The 13,868-nt window shown below is 45.5% G+C and overlaps 1 protein-coding gene across 1 annotated transcript in view; it reads left to right on the top strand.

The window, feature by feature from the left end:
* The first annotated feature begins 1,513 nt into the window (after positions 1-1,513).
* The window catches only part of PIK3AP1 (phosphoinositide-3-kinase adaptor protein 1), a 123,362-nt gene continuing 111,007 nt past the window's right edge, over positions 1,514-13,868 (top strand). Inside the window, exons 1-2 of the mRNA XM_040254642.1 lie at positions 1,514-1,591; positions 11,709-12,125. Of these exons, the coding sequence (XP_040110576.1) occupies positions 1,579-1,591; positions 11,709-12,125 (430 nt within the window). The 5' untranslated portion in view covers positions 1,514-1,578. The remainder of the gene's footprint in view (positions 1,592-11,708; positions 12,126-13,868) is intronic.

Raw genomic sequence — 13,868 nt, 5'->3', positions numbered from 1 at the left:
TTTGGTCATGCCATCCAACCATCTCATCCTCTGTTGTTCCCTTCTCCTGCCTTCAATCTTTCTCAGCATCAGGGTCTTTTCCAATGATTCAGTTCTTCAAATCAGGTGGCCAAAGTATTGGAGCTTCAGCTTCAGCATCAGTCCTTCCAATGATTATTCAGGATTGATTTCCTTTAGGATTGACTAGTTGGATCTCCTAGCAATCCAAGGGACTCTCAAGAGTCTTCTCCAACACCACAGTTGAAAAGCATCAGTTCTTCGGGGCTCAGCTTTCCTTATAGCCCAACTCTCACATCCGTACATGGCTACTGGAAAAACCATAGCTTTGACTAGACTGACCTTTGTTGTCAAAGTAATGTCTCTGCTTTTTAATATACTGTCTAGGTTTGTTATAGTTTTTCTTCCAAGGAGCAAGCATCTTCTGATTTCACGACTGCATCTTTTAATTTCATATCTTATTCGTGTGAGATAATAAATTTTATTTTAGGCCATTGAATTTGTAGTAATCTGTTATGACAACAGTAGAAAACTAGTTCTTGGACTGAACCCTGATATTTCCATTTTAAAATGTCTTTCATTTCTTTCCACTTGCACAGAAAACCTATCTCTCTGTCATCTGTGCTCTCTGGACATCGCTGAGGACTGCAAGGGCACAGCTCCGTTCAGATCCACTACAGGAGCGGCAAAGGGAGGAGGATAAGACGTGGCAGGCGAGTGCGAGGGTTAAGGGGGAGCTGTAGCTCTGGTCTCAAACAGGCATGGTATAGAACCTCGGGGAGCCTCTGCTCTCTGTGGGAGTCTGAGCAAGAGATTTGGCTTCTTTCTTCAGCGCTAACCTGAAGGCCACGATAGGTGCTACCTCAAAGGTACAAAAGGCAATGACGACGATACCGTGCATTTGACGTATGAGGTTATCATTAACGCTCTTGTGCCGTCTGGAGATCAGGAATTACAGGAAGGTCACTGGAGGGTAATCAAGGGCAACACCAAGCACCAGGGCCAGGTGCCAGAGAAGATGCCTCTTCCCCTTCTTGCCCCCTCCCCTTCCTGCCCGGGCAGCGCTCAGGGAGAAAGCCCCAGGGAATGGGGAGATGGCTGGGCCACCTGTGCACATTGACAGCCCCCGCCCCAGATGGCAGAGGCCGTGAAGCTAACACTTCTGCCTCCCTCCTCTCTCAACGCTCCCCCAACTCGGGCTGCCCTTTGGTGGCCGACCCGACTGATTTCACGGGGAGCGGGGCGCACGAAGCCACTCTGCCTCCCCCCTACCCTGAGTGAGCCAGGAGGGGAACGAGGGGAGCTGGCCGGCTGCGGGCCGGTGGGGGGCAGTTCTCACTTCCCCTCCCCAACCGCCTGGGGAGCAGGTGCCGGGGGCCGAGCCCCGCCGGCGAGGCGGGCCTTGTGGACACGCCCTCGCGGCGAGTCCTCGCTGCCCGCCAGGAGGAAGCGCCAGAGCCGCGGCTGGTGCTGCGCGGAGCCGGGCGCCGCTCCCGTCCTGCGCCAGGGCCGCCGCCGAGCCCGCTCCGGCCCCGGGCCCCGCGCGCAGCGAGCCGGGCACGGAGGACCGCGGCCGGCGGCATGGCAGCCTCAGGTGCGTAGGCCGGACGCCGGTCCCTCTCCCCCGCCTCCCTTCCGGGCACCCTCTCGCCGCCGCCGCCCGCCGCCCGCCGCCCGCTGTCCCCTCTCGCTGTCCCCGGCGGCTCCCTCGGCTCGGCGCGGGATCTGTGTTCTTTCTCTTCTTTCCTCTCTTCTTGTCGCAGACTGCCCTCCCCAACTTTCTCGCGTTCCTCTTCCCAAGCTGTTGCGCGATTCCCGGCCCTCCCCTGTCCCTCATCTTCTGAGTCTCCTTTTCTCCCCCCAGCACTGGCCCGTGGGCTTCTGAGGGTCGATCTCTCTGTGGAACTAACTCTGTGAGCCGAGAGTCGAGTTTAGAGAATGTGGAGAGCCCACTGGTCTCTCCGCCGGCGAAGTGCTTCTCTTCGGATCCTATCGGGCCAATAGGGGGCGCTCAGACAGTCCGAGTTTGGAGATGGGCTTTGGGCCGCCTTCCTTAACCCGCTTCCTCTTCCCTCCTGGGCTTTTTTTTTTTTTTTGTCTAGAATTTCAGTAGGACTCTAGGAACACCACTCCTTTAGCTTTACTTTTCTTATGTCCTTGTCAGAACTTTGGGGACTGGGGAGAGGTGAGGGTAACTGGGTAATCTACCCATCAAAATGTGCCAGGAGTCTCTTCTAATTAGCCCTGGGCTCCCTTCTGGTCCATGGCGTGTACACTTGGCAAGCCTCTCACTCACTGAGATCCAGAACAAGCACAGTAATGATGATGAGAACAGAGACAACCAATGAGCACTAACTATGCAATGTAGTGGATATTGTGCGCCTAAATATGTCCTCACTGGTGACGAGGACACTCTAATCTCTGCTCTCAAGGAGTTTATAGTCTGTGAAGGCAAGCCATAAGTAAAACAGGGAATTATTAAATGAGAATATTAGAGTTACCATGTTTGCAAGTGCGTTTACTAGTATTTTTCCATCCCATCTTATGATGTTTTAGTAGAGATAACATGTGAAAACAGGATGTAAAATCTTCTTGAAAAATAATATCTAGTTGGCTGGGAGGACGTGCTGTTTTTGGAGAAATTGTGGGCAGATGCTAGAATGAAGAACCAGCTCTCCCCATGTCCCCTGAGATATAGTCTTCTAATTGTGACTTGAAAGAAAAGGCCAATCAACGGTGACAGTTCCCTTAGATTTGGTAATGCAGACTTCGTATTTAAGGGAACTGGGAAGGTAGCTAACCTTAGCCTCCCGGCTCTCCAGCTGGGCACTAGATAGAGGTTAGAAGAACTTGTACTATGAATAAGGTAATAGTAGGTTCATAGTCCATACATTCCATTCGAAAGCCCATGCAGAGTTAACTAGAGGGAATCAATTTATTCAACATATATTTATTGCAGGCACAGTTCTAGGGGTCAGGTGTATATTTAATAAAACAGACATAAGCCATGACTCCTTGAAGCTTATGGAACAGCGAGGGAAGGCAGGCAAAACACTGAATAAGGAAAGTGCGATGTGCCTGTGTGCTTAGTCGTGTCCGACTCTTTGTGACCCCCATGAACCATAGCCCTCCAGGATCCTCTGTCCGTGGGATTTTCCAGGCAAGAATACTGGAGTGGGTTGTCATTTCCTCCTCCAGGGGATCCTCCCAACCCAGAGATCGAACCTGTACCTCCTGTGTCTCCTGCACTGGCAGGCAGATTCTTTACCACTGAACCCCCTGGGAAGCCCAAGGAAAGTACATTATGTGATAAGTGTGGTGGCAAAACAGTAGAGGGGTAAAGGGGGGTGGAGATACATTTTTAAAGGAGGCTGCCAGGTTAGGTCTCATGGAGTAAGGGGCATCTGAGCAAAGACCTGAAGGAGTGCAGGAGAGGAGGCATGTGGAGGAAGAGGGCTTTAGGCAGGGGAACAATAAAGGGGTGGATATGATATATTTCTGGAACAGGGAGCAGGCCAGAGTGGCCACAGTAGGTGGGTGATTGGGGAGAAGTAGGAGATAAGATCAGTGATGCCCCCACCTCCGTCTATTGCTAGAAACAGGTCCTGGGCTGCTTAGTCCAGGAAACAGCATACTTTGGGTGGAGAAAACCACCCGCCACCAGTGTCCAGTAGGCGTGGCCAAAGGGGCTAGAATCGTGTGCTTCTATTCATACGGGGACTCAAGCCCAGTGGCCAAACCTGGGCCCATTTATGGGCTCTGTAATGTCTGTAATCTCTGTATGTCTATAATGGTTAAAGCTGTCAAATCTTCTTGCCATAAGCATCCTCTGCGGTGAGTCACCACTCCAGTTTCTGCAAGTGGAAGACTTTCTGCAGTCTGGAAGTACCAGGTCCCATGGTGGATGGCACACTGGTGAGAGTAGTGAGGCTGTCTCTCTGCCAGAATACTGTAGTCTCTGGAGCCATCCAGGCCACTCTTTTACATGTCTTCCTCTTTTTCTCCTCTTCCTTTGCCTCTTTGCAGGGTTAAAGAATCGTGGGTTCGATCCCTGGGTTGGGAGGATTCTCTGGAGTAGGAAATGGCAACCCACTCCAGGATTCTTGCCTGAAAAACATTCATGGACAGAGGAGGCTGGTGGGCTGCACTCCATGGGACTGCAAAGAATCAGACACAATTGTACAAACGTCATCACAGTCAATTTTAGAACATTTTCATCACCTCAAAAAGAAATTCCATACGCTTCGGCCATCACTCCATTGTTCCCTCTTCCTCTCTAGCCCTTAGTTCTACTATCTGTCTCTGTAGATTAGATTTCCCTACTCTGGACTTTCATAGAAATGGGATCATATATTATGTGGCCTTTTGTGATTAGCTTCTTTCACGTTGTATAACGTTTTCAAGGTTCATCCAAGTTGTAGCATGCATCAGTACTTCGTTTCTTATGATCCAATCATGTGGTCTTCTTCAATTCCCTTCCACTGAAGGGTGAGCATTAGTTTCTTTTTTTTTTTTGGAAATGCATATTTGCTTGTTGAAATTGAGGAGAATCTTGACTCTCTATATGAAAAAAACTTGCAAAATGAGGTGAAATGAAATGGAGTCAGCCTACCCTGGAATATTCTGTAGGTTCCTGATGATGTCTGTTGTATTTACTCTTGAGAGAGAGGAGAGAGAAGCCATAAGTGATTTTCCCAAGTGGCCAAGCCTGGTTGAGTGAAAACTAGAATCAGTTCCTCTGTGTATCAGCCTCCAGGTATTTGAAGAAAGCTCTCATATCTTTTTCTACCCCCACAAGGCTTCTCTTACCTCTAGATCCTTCTTCCATTCCTGGACTTATAGGACAAAAGAGCTTGAAGGGACCTAAACTTTTTTTGTCACATTACCTTCTGTCTGATCCTTGAAGTCCCTCAGTACTCCTGCGAAGTCTCTAAACTTGACGCTTTCAGAGTCTGGAAGCTCCTCGTGTTGTTTCCAGATCTCTCCCTATTCCAGTCACCTTCCTGTGTCACACCCCACTTCAATATGGTGCCCAGAGTCAGACTTGGACTCCAGGTTGGATGAATGGAGTGGTCTGGGCTGGGTAGTCTGCGAAGCTGCCAAGCTCTTCTTGGGTCTTTTCTGGGGTGGATTCTGGGTGTTTCAAACTGTCACTCCCTGTCGCCACCAGCCAGCCCTGCCTCTTATGTTATCCACTCCTTTCTCCTTTGATAGCCAGTCCTGGTCTCTAAGCTCCTCAAGGATAAAGACCTTTCCTTATTTCTGTCTGGAATTTATGGACTCCTTATTGACTCATGTATTTCATTTTTCTAAATAAACAAACAAAAATGGAGGAAGGATTTGGCACGTGTGAAGAAGTGACTTATGATTAAAGGAAGGGACTCACTGAAGAAAAGGGTATCCCTACGTATGAGAGAGAGTCCCTGACAAAACGTTTAGTCCCAGCAGGTTGTGGAAGGACTTTGACTTCCACTTTGGACTTTTCCAGAATTTCCCCAAGTTTCAGTTTCAGCAGCAGAGTAAAGTTCAGGAAGGTGATAGATCTCGTTGTCTTCATTTACATTGAGGCAAAATTGCTTAGACAGAGTATATTGGTCTGAAGTCACACCAGGAGTTGGTGACCAAGTAGGTTGTGATATTAACTAGCCTGAGGTACTAACCACTTCCTTCTCAAGTACTGGCATACCTCAATTTATTGCACGTGGCTTTATTGCGCTTTGCAGTTATTGAGTTTTATTTTTTACAAATTGAAGGTTTGTGGCAACCCTGCATCAACCAATAGTATTGGCGTTATTTTTTTTCCAACAGCATTTGCTCACTTCCTGTCTTTTCTGTCACATTTTGGTAATTCTTACAATATTTCAAGCTTTTTCATTATTACTATATTTGTTATGACGATTTGTGATCGGTGACCTTTGATTTTACTATTGCAAAACATGGTTAAGGCTCAGATGGTAGCATTTTTTAGCAATAAAGCATTTTTTAATTAAGGTATGTACATTTTTTTTTAGACTTAATGCTTTCACACAGTTAACAGAATACACATTATACTATAAGTTTTATATGCACTGGGAAACCCTCAAATTTGGGAGACTTGATTTTGCAGTATTCACTTTATTATGGTGGTCTAGAACCAAACCTTCCATGGGGTCATGAAGAGTTGGACACGACTGAGTGACTTCACTTTCACTTTTCACTTTCATGCACTGGAGAAGGAAATGGCAACCCACTCCAGTGTTCTTGCCCGGAGAATCCCAGGGACGGGGGAGCCTGGTGGGCTGCTGTCTATGGGATCGCACAGAGTCGGACACGACTGAAGCGAGTCAGGAGCAGCAGCCAAAGAACCAAACCTGCAATAACTCTGAAGGATGCCTATACTTTCACTCAAAGGGAGTGAGTGAAATTTAGCACCAAACCACAGGAATGAGACATTTTAAGTAGATTTCTGTTTAGAAGAGTCTAACTCTGGGCAAGACTAGAGATCTCTTCAAGAAAATTAGAGATACCAAGGGAACATGTCATGCAAAGATGGGCTTGATAAAGGACAGAAATGGTATGGACCTAACAGAAGCAGAAGATATTAAGAAGAGGTGGCAAGAATACACAGAAGAACTGTACAAAAAAGATCTTCACAACCCAGATAATCACGATGGTGTGATCACTCACATAGAGCCAGACATCCTGGAATGTGAAGTCAAGTGGGCCTTAGAAAGCATCACTACAAACAAAGCTACTGGAAGTGATGGAATTCCAGTGGAGCTATTTCAAATCCTGAAAGATGATGCTGTGAAAGTGCTGCACTCAATATGCCAGCAAATTTGGAAAACTCAGCAGTGGCCACAGGACTGGAAAAGGTCAGTTTTCATTCTAATCCCAAAGAAAGGCAATGCCAAGAATGCTCAAACTACCGCACAATTGCACTCATCTCACACGCTAGTAAAGTGATGCTCAAAATTCTCCAAGCCAGTCTACAGCAATATGTGAACCATGAACTTCCAGCTGTTCAAGCTGGTTTTAGAAAAGGCAGAGGAACCAGAGATCAAATTGCCAACATCTGCTGGAACATCGAAAAAGCAAGAGAGTTCCAGAAAAACATCTATTTCTGCTTTATTGACTATGTCAAAGCCTTTGACTGTGTGGATGACAATACACTGTGGAAAATTCTTCAAGAGATAGGAATACCAGACCACCTGACCTGCCTCTTGAGAAACCTGTATGCAGGTCAGGAAGCAATAGTTAGAACTGGACATGCAACAACAGACTGGTTCCAAATAGGAAAAGGAGTACGTCAAGGCTGTATATTGTCACCCTGCTTATTTAACTTCTATGCAGAGTACATCATGAGAAACGCTGAGCTGGAAGAAGCACAAGCTGGAATCAAGATTGCCAGAAGAGATATCAATAACCTCAGATATGCAGGTGACACCACCCTTATGGCAGAAAGTGAAGAGGAACTAAAAGGCCTCTTGATGAAAGTGAAAGTGGAGAGTGAAAAAGTTGGCTTAAAGCTCAACATTCAGAAAATGAAGATCATGGCATCTGGTCCCATCACCTCATGGGAAATAGATGGGGAAACAGTAGAAACAGTGTCAGACTTTATTTTGGGGGGCTCCAAAATCACTGCAGATGGTGATTGCAGCCATGAAATTAAAAGACGCTTACTCCTTGGAAGGAAAGTTATGACCAACCTAGATAGCATATTGAAAAGCAGAGACATTACTTCGTCAACAAAGGTCCATCTAGTCGAGGCTATGGTTTTTCCAGTGGTCATGTATGGATGTGAGAGTTGGACTGTGAAGAAAGCTGAGCACTGAAGAATTGATGCTTTTGAACTGTGTTGTTGGAGAAGACTCTTGAGAGTCCTTTGAACTGCAAGGAGATCCAACCAGTCCATTCTAAAGGAGATCAGTCCTGGGTGTTCTTTGAAAGGACTGATGCTAAAGCTGAAACTCCAATACTTTGGCCACCTCATGTGAAGAGTTGACTCATTGGAAAAGACGATGCTGAGAGGGATTGGGAGCAGGAGGAGAAGGGGACGACAGAGGATGAGATGGCTGGATGGCATCACCGACTTGATGAACATGAGTTTGGGTGAACTCCGAGAACTGGTGATAGACAGGGAGGCCTGGCCATGCTGCGATTCATGGGGTAGCCAAGAGTCAGACATGACTGAGCGACTGAACTGAACTGAACTCCTTAAGTGCTTTTTATTTAAATTCTATTTTTAAGCTTTTATTTTAGAAGTTTTAGATTTAAAGAAAAATTGGGATGATAGTACAGAGAATTCTCATATGTTGCACACCTGGTTTCCGCTATTATTAACATTTAAAGTTTTCTTGATGGCTAGAAGTCTTTAATGAGTAGGAGGTATTGTGATGTGCCTTTAACAGAGGAGCAGGACGTGGTGAGGCAGGATCCAGGGTGAACCGAGTACTCCCTCCTCCATGGCCCCAGAACTTGTCTTAAAAATGTTGTTTTGCTTTTGAGTCACTGAATTGATTCTTCTGAACTGTGGTGCTGGAAAAGACTCTTGAGAGTCCCTCGGACAGCAAGGAAATCAAACCAGTCAATCCTAAAGGAAATCAACCCTGAATATTCTTTGGAAGGACTGATGCTGAAGCTGAAGCTCCAATGCTTTGGCTACCTGATGCAAACAGCCGACTCATTGGAAAAGACCCAGATGCTGGGAAAGATTGGGGCCAGGAAGAGACGGGGACAACAGAGGATGAGATGGTTGGATGTCATCACCGACTCAATGGACATGAGTTTGAGCAAGCTCCAGGAGATAGTGAATGCTTGGCATGCTGTAATCCACATGGTCACAAAGAGTCAGACATGACTTAGCAACTGAGCAGACTCCTTAGAAAAGTGGTATAAATCACTCATATCTACATAGTCAGGCAATGTACCGTTGCTGCTTTCCTGCTAAGACAATCAATGATCTGAGACCCAAGTTTCCTTCTTAAGGGTATTTCCTAAGTACCTTTTAAGGGTGCTCTCAGAAATCACTTTCTTCTTTCTTCCTCATTCTTTAGCCATCACTTGTCAACCCTGTTGAAAACATTACCTGTGGTTTCTCCATCACTAATGTATGGGACCACAGCCAGCCTCTTCTGAGACTGTACTCTCCTTTTGCCTAAACTATTGACCTGATATTTGCTAGTATATTTGTCTCTGTGCGTATGTGGAAGGAGGGTATGTGACTACAGCTTCTTACTTTTATACTTTTAAGTAAATCTTGAGCACAGCATCACTAACTTTGCATCCTTAATATTGCAATGAAATGTAGTCTTGCATGCTGCCTACCGGATGGGCCATATTCATGCCCATTCATATGCAATTATCCTTTACATTTAGAAGAACATTTGCTTCTTAGTATAAAACAGCCACGTAGGGACGTAGGGACGAGGAGCATAAAGAAGACAGATATATTTGGGTGTTAACTCTGCTTTTTCTCAGTATGAGCTCCATAGTTATGTAGCTTTGCCAATTTTATTCCTTTTGCAGTGCAGAAATTATTTTTCCATTGAGGTTCCAAAGAAATATTCTACACAGAAGAAAAAAGATTCAATTGGCAAAGATTTCATTTTACGGAAGGCTGCACCATTGATACATTTAAATTTTGCCCTTGATCTACTTAACTCTGGGACCAGAGTAAGCATTCCTAAAAGGGACTGTTTTATTCAAAACTGAGGAATCAGACCATGTTCAGAATTGAGTTCGCTACAGAGCTACAGATGTCCATGGTGTCTTCAGAATTGCTGACTTTTATTCCAGTCTCAAATTGCCTTCTTTTAAAATTTGCGCACCTTCCCTTCAAAAGGACTCACAGGCTGATGCATTTGTTCCTACTGGAAGCCTATTGGGTTTTATATTAGTACTGAATGAGGGGCTCCAAAAAGAAACATCACATTTTTGTTTTATTTACTGTTTTAAGAGATTTGGTACTGTCATCCTGGGGGGATATCAGAACTGTGTTGGGTTTACATTTTATATGTGATTATTTTTATTTTGAATATGGATATGGATGGGGCCAGGAATGGGACTTCCTTCCATGATGTTTTCAGAATGGAGGAGCTCAGGTCTTGCCCCAGTCCTGCCTCTGACATTCAGATAAATGTGGCCGAAGGATGGCATTTAATTGTGCTAATCCACAACTTAGATGAATCCTGTTTCACAAAATTCCCAGCTTCCATCTCTGAGTGGAAGGAAGGCTCCCTATTGCCTTGTAGATTCATAGATACTTCTTTGCTCACCCCTTCCAAATCCCTTAGAATAGTTCATCAAATTAATGGGAGATGAGGACTCACAAGTGTTATGTTAAGAGCCAAGCTTCTTTGAACTTTCATAATGGAAAACAAGAGTTATTGCTCATAAGATTCTTGACAGAATTCCTGATGGGAGGTGGCAGGTGAAGTTGGCAAGAGGACGGGATAGGAAACCAAGGGGCAACCTGAGTTTCAGTCCAGACTCTGAATGAATTTGCTGAATGTAAACGTAAATAAATTCCTTTATCTTCTCAGATGAAGTATATCTTTTATCTGTAAATGAGGAGTTTGGGATCACTTTGTGATCCCCCAAAGATTCAACACTTCTCTGAGGCTTTGGACTCTGTTTCTGGCATTTGTGCTTTATTACAAGAAGAAGAAAGCCTGTATGGTGAGGGGCACCTTATAAAAGGCACTGTATAGGTCAATGTGTTAGTTCAACCATGGTTACCTTTACATTAATGCATTGTTTATATTACTGTGAGGATAATGACTCTGGCTACCAATCACTGAGGGTTTACTACATGCCAACCACTATGCTCAGCAATCTATATACCATATTTAATTTAATTCTCACAAAACACTGATAAATATTGCCTTTATATTTCCGTTTACAGATAAGTAAATGAGGTTTAGAAAATGTAAGCAACTTGCCCAGGGTTTCACGGCTACGACTTCAGAGAGCCAAGATGCTAAGTCTGGCTGCCTGATTCCAGATCTGTGCTTGTAACCACTGTGTTTGGGAAAGCTAGGTTCTGGGATCAAACTGAAAGTGAAAGTGTTAGGCGCTCAGTCGTGTCTGACTCTTTGTGACCCCATGGACTGTAGCCCACCAGGCTCTTCTGTCTATGGAATTCTCCAGGCAAGAATACTGGAATGGATAGCCATTCCTTTCTCCAGGGGATCTTCCCAACCCAGGAATCAAACCTTTACCATCTGAGCCACCAGGGATCAAACGGCCTTGGTTCAAATTCTAACTCTGCCACTGGGGCTCTTGGGTAAATTACTTACTCTGCCATACCTCAATTTTCTCATCTTTAGAATCTGGCTAGTAGTGGTACCTTGGAAGGTTACTGTGATGATCTAATGAATTTTCTAGGCAATAAGCTTGGACAAGCTGGAATGTAGTAAGCTCTAAGTAAGTGCTTGCAGTTTCTTTCATCATTGTCATCCTATATTACATCAGCCATTTGCAGGAGAGGATACCCCCAGAAGCAATAGCAAGATCTAAAACAGCATGGGGTGTTTGGACAATGGCAGGGAGTCTGGAATGGTAGGAACACAGGCTGTGAGTGGGAAAGAAGTTGGGCAGGTATGCTGGGGGTGGAGCATGAGAGATTATGGGTGCCAGGCCCCTCATCTGGATGGTGACTCTCGCAGGTCATGGGAAGCCCTACTGGGAGCAGGCATGTTAACGTGCTTCCATGTCTCCTTCTTGCTCAGAGATGCTGGGAGGATGCGACATCCTCATCGTTTACAGCCGAGATGCTGAGGAGTGGTGCCAGTACCTCCAGGACCTTTTCCTTTCCAGTCGGCAGGTCCGCAGCCAGAAGACACTGACTTACAGGCTGAGCCCCAAGACGTCCTTCTCCGCCGAGGACCTGAGCTTCTTTCTCCATGTGCGCTGCATTGTGGTGCTGCTCTCTGCTGAGCTGGTGCAGTGCTTCTGCCAGCCGAGCTTGCTGCCCCTGCTGCAGAGAGCCTTTCATCCTCCACACCGTGTGGTGCGGCTGCTCTGCGGGGTACAGGACAGCGAGGAGTTCCTGGACTTCTTTCCAGACTGGGCCCACTGGCAGGAGCTCACCTGTGACGATGAGCCTGAGACTTATGTAGCAGCTGTGAAGAAGGCCATTTCTGAAGGTAAGGGTGTCTTCTGGAGTACAGATATGCACACCCTGGAAAAAACGACCCATCTAGGCCTCAGGCATTTCAGGCGAGACATTGTGGTGTTAATGGTCATCATTCCTATTACAGACTGAATCTAGACCTCACTATGCAAAGAGCCCCAGTCGTATTTACTGGTTTAGAGCAGCCTATTTCTGGGATGGGATTGTCCCATCCCAGAATAGGGTAGGTTAGGTCTCCTGGATAGGGTAGGATAGGGTAGGTGTCTTGGACCACAGGAAAGAAAGATGACACTTTTCCTTGGGTTCTGTGCTATGATAAGCCCTCTTTTTAGAATTGTCTACACCTCAGAAGACATTGGACAGAGACTCCAGCCTAGAGGGCAATGGGGGTGGGAGTTTGAGACTTAGTTTGGTGGGGATGTGAGGACTATGACTTCCAACCTTCCTGTTGCAAGCCACTTCCATTTTTTATCATCAGGTGACCTTAAGATTTTGGTTGAAAAGGTGACACTTTGGGGTAACATGATTATAGAGAAACACCTCCCTTCTCTATTTTCCACCAGTCTAGTTTCTGTCCTTTGCCTGTTTCTCCTTTTAAAATGGGAGAATTCCGAGCCTCTCTGCCGGGACTAATGACTTCAGTGGCCCCAGGAAGTGTGACAAATGCTCCGATTAGCAGTACCGGAAGATGTGCTCTGGGATGGATGCATGTCACAGCTTTTCTTCCTCTTTTTGATTTCTATTTCTGCATCACTGTGGGCTATGAGCAAGCTATGTGTTTATCTTCTATTCTCTTGCCATTAGAGCTCTTATACACCTGATGCCAGCAAAGAAGCCTGGAAAATAATGGAGCGATGTAACTATGCTATTATCCCTGGTGTGTCTTGGGCATTAAAATTTTACTCATCTACCCCATGTCGTTTGATTTGTGAATCAAGAATTCACAAATTCTTAGTGACCTTAAAAAGCTAGTAGAGTTCCTAGATGCTTTTATCCCAGGAATGGCCTGCTCCAAACCAATAAATATGACCAGGTGACCTAACACAGTAGGATCCCAGGCCATTCTATAATATAAATGACAAGTGTGAGTGTAGAAGCTGTCTCACTTGAAACTCCTGCGACCGGGATTTTTTCAGAGTTTGCTTATCTTTACTTCAGAAGGACACAAAGATAGGAAAAAATGTATAATTCAAACTTGCATGATTGTACTTCATTGGTTTGAGGGGTCTGCTGAAACTTACAGAGAAGTGAGATGCAACTGGTTGTTGCAGAGGATGAGCTTCTGTCACTGCTTAGCGTGAGCTTATGATCTGGGGGGCAGGCTGCTGTGACCCACCTGTCCATCATTCTGCACACCATGGCTGTGATGTCACTGTACTGGCCTCATGGCGTGTGCACTAACAGACTGTTCTTTCAAATACTATTGTTTTTAAAAATAGATGGTAAAAGGGATTCTCTGACTATTGTTTGGCTGTGTCTGATGTTCAGATGCCTAGATAAATTGATCGCTTATAATATTTTACTTTTCACTAATGATTCTCGCTCAGTGTGCTATGAGCCCTTAGCTTCAAGTGTTTCAGAAGGAACGACATGTTTCTCAGTGGTACTTCTGTTCTGAAAGCAAATAACCTCTCATCAGAAAGAGATATTTTAAATGGGAGATTAAAACCAGCTGCTTAGTGGAAAATCTGGGTGGTTCAGAATCAACGGAAATGTAGGGACAAATGGAATCATAGAAAACAGTATGAAGGAGGAT

This window comes from Oryx dammah, unplaced genomic scaffold (genome assembly GCF_014754425.2).
Source record: "Oryx dammah isolate SB20612 unplaced genomic scaffold, SCBI_Odam_1.1 HiC_scaffold_14, whole genome shotgun sequence".
NCBI lineage: Eukaryota > Metazoa > Chordata > Mammalia > Artiodactyla > Bovidae > Oryx > Oryx dammah.
Note: the sequence above shows the minus strand (reverse complement) of the source record. Positions and strands in the feature narration are given on the sequence as shown.